Below are 8,386 nucleotides of genomic sequence, written 5' to 3' on the forward strand. Positions count from 1 at the left end.
GGCATGAGCATTATCCATGCGGATTCCTCTGCCACCCCACTCCAGCAGCTCTAACCCCAGCGTTCTCTCCCAGCATGTCCTGCACCCACCATAGGGTGGTAGCCAGCTCTCACAGTGCACAGGAACATGCTGGTCTGATCACAGGTGTCTGTGCTACCTTTGAATCATGTTCCCTTATCAGATAAGGAACTCCCCAGAAGCACAGGCAGCAGACTGCTCTGCCCCCCTAGACCACTTTAAGGTCTGGAATCCCACTCCAGCACAGACTCCCAAGCAGCCCAGCCATCTCCAGCTCTGGTGCAGCCCTGACTTGTCACATCACGGAAAATCAGAGGCACATATCTGGACTCGGGAAACCAGATGCCCACCTGCCCCATCCCATCACACATCTGCCTCTATCAAAATGCTGGAGAAGATTCAGTCACCAGGACAGAGGAGAACTGGGGAACATAAGCCTGGACCAAGAAGCCACGTTCCTTTATAAATTTTAGCTACAAACCTCTCCATAAACAGAAGTTAGATGAAGCATTTCAGCCCTGAATTATCTCAGAGGTAACATCGGAGACAGGACCCGAGCCTGAAATGTGTAGGTGGGCACAGAGGAGAGCTCAAGTAATTCTCCACCTTGGTCCAGTCACTCTGTTTGAAATGAAATTGAGGTCAGGGAGCAACATCTGCAGACAAAGGCTCTAGAGCCACCAGGTTCCCCAGAAGATGCAACGAGAAGCTACAGAAGATGCTGAGAGATCACAGATTGGTTTTGATTCCAAAGAGGGGCAGAAAGAAAAAAAAAAAAAAATCAGTGCAGAAGGGATCAGAAAGCAAAGAGATTTCATGAACAGTGCCTACAGATATCGGCTGTGCCGCACAATCTGTGCCCCACCCCTCACCCCCTGCCCCTTGAAACTCTAGAGCAGGGGTCCCCAACCTCTGGGCCACAGACTGGTACCTCCTGTCAGATCAGTCGTGGCATTAGATTAGAAATAAAGTGAGCAATAAATGAATTTGCTTGAATCATCCGGAAACCATCCCCCAACTTCCGGTCCATGGAAAAAGTGTCTTTCACAAAGCTGGTTCCTGGTGCCCAAAAGGCTGGGGACCACTGCTCTGGAGGAAAGCCTGATAGAGGTTCGCTTTAATGAGATTTTTATTTCCATCAACCCAGTCTGGCACTCCTTGGATATAACCATTAAGTTTTTATCAGCAGGAGTCAGGCTGCTTCAGTCCCTATCAACCCAAAGAACCCTGAGGTTCTTAAAAAATGCATTTTGAGATGACACTCCTGGGGTCGCCAGGTTCTTCCATTCCATTAGCTTGAGATCCTGGAATTCTGTTTTAACTGCAGGCAACTATGATGCTTTGGATGAGGATGTAATTCCACCTTTTTTCCCCTAAATGTGCTGGCACAGATTTAAAAGACATGCGCAGAATGTTTTAAAATGCAAAGGGCTGTGTTGTATGGAATGTAACTTTGGAAGGGGTTAGGAAGACAAAGAAACAGAATAACCTTTATGATGCTTCATGCTCTACTCTCCAACCTTCAGCCAAGTTCCCCGGTAAAAATGGCTAAAAGGAAGGGTGGATGGACAACGGAGTCAGGTCCCCGAAGGGACAGGACGACCACTCCCCCCAGGAGGCAGCAGGGTGGGTGGGGCAGTGTCCAGGACACTGCGTGGTCTCCCGCGTCCCCCACAGACAGTCCCCATTTCAACCTCTCACCACATCTGAAATTCGACCTCAAGCTTTGTCCTTCCAGCCCTTAAAAACCCCAGAGAAAGAATGAAAATCTGGAACGAAAATTCGAAATTTACTAGAAAGTCACCCTGAAGAAAAAAGTAAGGCATGAATTTCAGGCACAAGAAAATGGTTCAAGTTTCTTAGCCACCCCTTCTTGGAATGAGCCCATTTGTTCGCAGAGCCTAGATGCAGGTTCTGGTGCAAGAAGAGTTCTAGGAACTTTGAGAAGCACCCAGTCTAATGCTGAGGTGTGCCCAATGCCTAAAGCAGTCACTGAGGCTCAAACCAGACCAGGGAAAGTCGCAATTTTCAAGTAGAGAAGAAAAAAGCAAGGAGAAGAAGCACAGGGAGTGCCTTCACTCTGCACCTGGACACACACGCCTCTCCCAAGCCCAGATCTGGCACCTGAATGTTTTTTCTTTCGTTACAGAAGACACGGGTAGAGTCAAAGGGAAACTTCTGTAAAGTCGGGACTTCCCTGGTGCTCAGTGATTAAGAATCTGCCTGCCAATACAGGGGACATGGGTTCAGTCCTTGGTCAGGGAAGGTGACAATGCCACGGGGCAACTAAGTCCATGCAACACATCTACTGAGCCCACACTCTACAGAGTTCAAGAGCTACAACTACCGAAGCCCGTGTGCCATAGAGCCTGTTCTCCACAACAAGAGAAGCCCCCGCAATGAGAAGCGCAGGCACCACAACTGGAGAGTAACCCCTGCTCATCACAACTAGAAAAAACCCACATGTAGCAACGAAGACTGAGTGCAGGCAAAAATATAAACAAATACAATTTTAAAAAAATTTAGTAAGGTCTGCAAATTAGGAAGAGGACTGTAGTTATGTTAATTTCTCGATTTGGACCATTGTACTGTTATTACAGAGAAGAGTACCCCTTTTTTTAAGGAAATTCACACTGAGGTATAGGAAAGTAAAGATACATATTGTCAGCAACTTACTCTTTAGTGGCTAGAATATTATAATAGGCTTATACATACAGAGAATATGGGGCAAACATTGTAATAGCATTTGGAGAATTTGGAGATTGATGAGAATTTTTCATACTATTCTTATAACTTTTTTAGAAGTCTCAAACTATTTCCCAAATAAAGAAAAACTACAAATACCTGCCCTGAGAAAATGAAGATGTGAGCAGGACAGTGTCCCCAGTTCCAGTTTGGGGAATCCAGAGTCTACGGGGTGGTCTGTTCTGGTTTGAACAAAGGACCCCAGGCACCTGCCACAGTGGGCAGAGCCCACCCCTGGACTTTGTGGTACCAGGGTGGCTTCGGGCAGGTCATTTAACTGCTCTGAGCCTCAGCTCACCCACATGATGGGCATAATGATACACACTTTGTGAAGATTGCATAAAATGTGTAGCAAAAGGTAGACACTGATAGAATCAGAGCTTAGTAAATGACGGTGGGTACTACAGAAGAAACTCACCCCCCCCACCACAGCTGCCTCTGGGAAACCAACATCACCCCTTAACCTTGGTGACAGAGGAGAGCAGTGGGGACCTGGAGGAAATGTGAAATATAGACCATTCATCATAACCTGGCTTGGCTTCCCATCACCTGAATTGCCTCATTCTTCGTTAATTAACTGAATCCTGGGCAACAAAGCTCAGTGAGGCTTCAGTGCATCTCTTCTAATACTTTATAATTCTCTATGACATGACCCATCTCAAGCCATTTTCACCTTTATCATTTAATTTAATCTTCCCGAATATCTTTTTATCTGCTTATCGATGAAACCTCCCCTCAAAAGGACTGGCGCCTCTTCAGGGAGTTTATTATTATCTTGAACTTCTTGATAAACAACTAGAAATGCTTCTGTTATGTATCCCAGAGAAAATCTCACACCAGGCCCTGAGGAGACAGCAAAGAGGAGGGCATGGTGGTCCGGGGCAGAGAGCAGGAGGCAAGGCGGCTGCTCATCATGGGAGGGTGTGGAGGACACGCCCCACAGGCACAGTTAGAAAGAGCAGACCAGACGCTGCAGAGCAACGGACCTTGCAAACACAGCACTGAGTGCAAAATTCACAAACAGAAGGCAACGGAGAATTGAGTGCTAGCAAGTTTCAAAGGAGTTCTACAGCATTCATGAAAACGTTAAATTGTTGACAGGATGGCACACTGCTAATAGGCAAAATGAAAAAAATATAGACAGCCCAAGCGAGGTGGAGAAGGGGTAAACGGAGAAGCACTTGGATAAAAGGCGAGATGGAGCGATTTAAAGGAAGAAGGTCACGGCGGACAGACAGGCACATACGCACACCATACCACGCGCACTCGCAGACCCGGGCGCGCTGCCGCTGGGGACGTCTTACCCGAGGCCCCCGGCCTGTGGCTGGACTGGCCGGCGTGGTGCAGGCTCTGCTGGAGCAGGCTCAGGCACTCCCCGAGGCAGCTGAGGGTGGCAGCGGAGGTAGCTTTCAGGAGCAGTAGGTCCTGGTCCAAGGCAGTGAGGGGACCAGACCCCGGGAGAGACTCGATGGCGTGCACCAGGTTCTTCTGCTGCCCCTCCACCTGGGTCATCATCTGCGGAAAAGGGAGACAGCCAGAGGTGAGAGTCGGAAGGCCTCACTTCCACCGTCCGGAAGCCAGCGCTTAAGCCATGGGAGTGGATCAAAGTGTGGTGCAGCTGTTTACAATAGCCAGGACATGGAAGCGACCTAGATGCCATCAGCAGATGAATGGAGAAGAAAGCTGTGGTACATATACACAATGGAGTATTACTCAGCTATTAAAAAGAATACATTTGAATCAGTTCTAATGAGGTGGATGAAACCGGAGCCTATTATACAGAGTGAAGTCAGTCAGAAAGAAAAACACCAATACAGTATACTAATGCATATATATGGGATTTAGAAAGATGGTAATGATGACCCTATATGTGAGACAGCAAAAGAGACACAGATGTCAAGAACAGTCTTTTGGACTCTGTGGGAGGAGGCAAGGGTGGGATGATTTGAAAGAACAGCATTGAAACATGTATATTACCATATGTGAAATAGACCACCAGTCCAGGTTTGATGCATGAGACAGGGCGCTCAGGAGCACTGGGATGACCCTAAGGGATGGCATGGGATGGGATGGGGAACACATGTACACCCATGGCTGATTCGTGTCAATGTATGGCAAAAACCACTACAATACTGTAAAGTAATTAGCCTCCAATTAAAATAAATTAATTAATTAAAAGAAAAAAAAGTGTGGTGCAAGACAACATCACCACCCAGACTACGGTGGCATGAAGATGCAGTCTGAGGATGCTTGGCACACATTCGTCCTGGGATGCCGCAGGCCTGGGATAAAATCCATTCGGGTCCATCTACCCAGAGGTACTTGGCCTCTGCAGCTCTGCACACAAGAGAATTTTAGAACTTTAGACCTGAAGGGGACCACCAGGCCATCCAGGTGTATCTTTTACAGATCTTTGGAAGGTAAAAATAAATACACTAAAAGTAGAAGTCTTGTGATCAACTTTAAGGTCCTTGGACCACAGGAAGGTTATCCGAGACAATGGGCACCCCTGGCTTTGTCTCAGAGCAAGGTTAATTCCTTGCTTTGCTTCCATCTCCTGTCCATCCCTAACTCCTTGGTGGTCCTCCTTGAAGTTCAGGAAATAAAAGTGAAATCTGGGGCTAGCATTTGTGGGGGTGAGACCACACACACAGCAAAACCAGTGCCAACCCACTCTGCCCCTAAAATGCTAGGAGAGCCATCAACTTCCTTAACACCAGGTGTGTAGGGAGCCAAGAGGAGGAGAAAAACCAGGAGTTCAAGAGCCAGCCCTGCTCCACAGCTAACGCTGTGACAAACCAGTTAACCCCATAGTGGCCTGGCTTCAATTCAAAAGCTACAGACAAGCAGTGTTTCCTTGGACAAATCAAGGAGAAAGGAATCTGAGAACTAGAAAAGGACTTGACTGGTGATCTTGTGAAGTGCATCCTCCTCCTGTTTTTATACCTTATCTTGCTAAACAAGATGATGAGCATAAATTGCATGGCCAGCAAATAAGCAGTCGAGCTGATGTGTGGAGGAGCAAAGGCAGCCCGCCCGAGGTCACAGGTCAGCATTCGAGGCAGGGACCAACTCCTGCTCCCTGGACTCTCACTGTTCTTCAAGCAGCTCCCACAAAAGCCATCCTTACTCTAAAGCAGTTGCTCCTGCTTCGTCACCATCATCCCCAGGAGGATCCTTGTGACCATCATGATGCCACCACCCGGGGAGAAGCCATACCTCTGCAAGGACCGCTGAACCTGGACACAAAACCCATCCCATACTTGGGCTTCTCTTTCTATTTTCTTTTGAAGACAATATCTCCTATTTCCTATCAGTGTAGTCATTGCCTTAAAAACACATAGTTTGCCCATTGCAATCCTACTTAACCAAAATTGGTGCTGTTACTTCAAAAAGATTTTTTTTAAATAGTGACATTAAACATATTACATGCTCATCCTCTGGCCATGTAAGTTATTTTCTGCTGATTACAGAGGTTATAGCTAGCCATTCTGGCGCCTCAAACAGTACCTGAGGCATAACAGGGGCTCAGTAAGAATTCGTTCCTTCTTCAGGTCTTTGCTGAAGAGCTGCCTTCTTGGGAAAGCTTCCTGCACCACATAATTTAAAATCATCGGTACTAGCATGAAAGCAGGAATCATTCTATCTGTGTGATTCACTGATGGATCCCAAGCAACTATCTGTTGAATGAATGAATGAACCCCCAGGGTCCCTTTCGTTTCACTGAGGTGCAAAAGAATCCATTTATGACACAGAGTCTGCAGGAATCATCTCAGTCAATTAGGACAACACAGCTGAAGATTCAGGAAAAATAATAACTCTGCTATCAGTTTAAGTTTGCCAAGAAAATGGTTAAATTTAACCTCAAAAAGATAAAATGTTTACATACTCATTGACAGTCAACTCTATGGAGAACTGCTAACATTTAGGGAGAAGTTGACTTCGAGCTACTTGTCGTAGTCAGCATTTCTGTAAATTCCTACCATAAAAACTTGTCTCAAAAAGTGATGTGTTGAAAGAGAAGAAGAAAATATAACACCAGAATGTAAATCATATGTTCTTGACTATTACAGAGGATGTCATAATGCTTAAGAGAAAAGGTAAGTAAAATGAAGCTATTAACTATGGAATCCACTCATTTTTTAACTTTTATTTTGTCTTGGACTATAACTGACTCACAGTATTGTGGTAGTTTTAGGTGTACTGCAGAATGATTCACTTATGAATCTACACATATATCCATTCTTTTTCAGATTCTTTTCCCATATAGGTCACCACAGAACACTGAACAGGGTTCCCTGTGCTATACAGTAGGTCCTTGGGGATTATCTATTTTCTATATAGTAGTTGGAATATACTCATTTTTAATCAACAAAAAGAACTATATTCCAATTATATAGCATAGGATAAATAATTATTTCACAAGCATAAAATATGATGCAAATCTCAGGTAAAAAAGACACAAAATTGTGGACCCCACCCCCTGGTGGTTCAGTGGTTAAGAATCCAATTGCAAGTTCAGGGGACACTGGTTCAATCCCTTGTCAGACAGGACTAAGATCCTACAGGCTGTGGAGCTGCTAAGCTCAAGCACCACAGCTACTGAGCGCTCACTCTAGACCCTTTGAGCCACAGCTACTGAGCCTGAGCATCTCAAGCTCGTGCTCTGCAACAAGAGAAACCACTGCAATGAGAAGCCTGCATACCACAGCTAGAGAGTATCCCTCTCGCTGCAACTAGAGAAAGCCCATGTGCAGCAACGAAAACCCAGTACAGCTAAAAGTCAATAAACACAAAGCTGACTCCCCGCATCTCCTACGCTTTTACAAGAGAGGCACGCACCCAGAGATGGGCGGCACATACCTACTCTCTGGAAAATATCTGACAGTGTTTATTGAGAGCCTATTGCCAGCGCTAGAGACAGGATGGCCACCTGGAGGGGACACCAGGACTGGCGGTGGGTGGATTTGTCAGTTACAGTGACTGCAGAACAGCTGGTGCTGAGTGGGAGAGGGCGGGGGTGCCACATGCCCCACAAGTCAGGCCACAGCCCACTCAAGAACTTTCCTGCTCAAAAATGCCAGTAGCGCCCCCCTGAGTCATCCTGCACTAAAGACATGCCAGTGACCAGGCACTGGATGGACTTCAGCATCCTTCTGGTAAACGGAGCACTGAAAGTAAAATGATCCCAGCACAGTGCTTGACATGTTAAGTAGATGCCTAGTGATTCATTTTCTCTCCCTTTTCCATGTGATGTGAAACAGAACTTTAGTCTTTACAGACACAACTGATGCCAACCTTCACTTTCTATTAGTGTCATCAGGCTCCAAAAGGAACTGAATGAACTCTGCAAGCAATGCAGGACTGCCAGCCTCACGCTGATGTATCATGGTTATTGCTGCCCAAACATTCCTCAGATTGGGAGGTCCTGAGGAGAACCTCCCATCAGACTTGGGAAGAACAAGTTTTAACCCTTCTCATATCTGATTTTAATGAAGGGCACATTTGAGAAGATGTCACAAAGCTGTATATGCAACACCAAGTCTCTAAGCGGCTCACTCTGACCCGCAGGTTCCCACAACCTCAACATAAGAACGAAGCGTGGTCAGTGACGGCCACCAGC

At 46.3% G+C, this 8,386-nt stretch overlaps 1 protein-coding gene across 8 annotated transcripts in view; it reads right to left on the reverse strand.

The window, feature by feature from the left end:
• OSBPL10 (oxysterol binding protein like 10) overlaps positions 1-8,386 on the reverse strand; it is a 362,790-nt gene that overhangs the window by 101,075 nt on the left and 253,329 nt on the right. For all 8 annotated transcript variants that reach the window (XM_059879973.1, XM_059879968.1, XM_059879967.1 and 5 more), the window contains exon 5: positions 4,068-4,278. In XM_059879973.1, coding sequence (XP_059735956.1) covers positions 4,068-4,278 — 211 coding nt within the window. The remainder of the gene's footprint in view (positions 1-4,067; positions 4,279-8,386) is intronic.

Source organism: Bos taurus, chromosome 22, assembly GCF_002263795.3.
Source record: "Bos taurus isolate L1 Dominette 01449 registration number 42190680 breed Hereford chromosome 22, ARS-UCD2.0, whole genome shotgun sequence".
NCBI lineage: Eukaryota > Metazoa > Chordata > Mammalia > Artiodactyla > Bovidae > Bos > Bos taurus.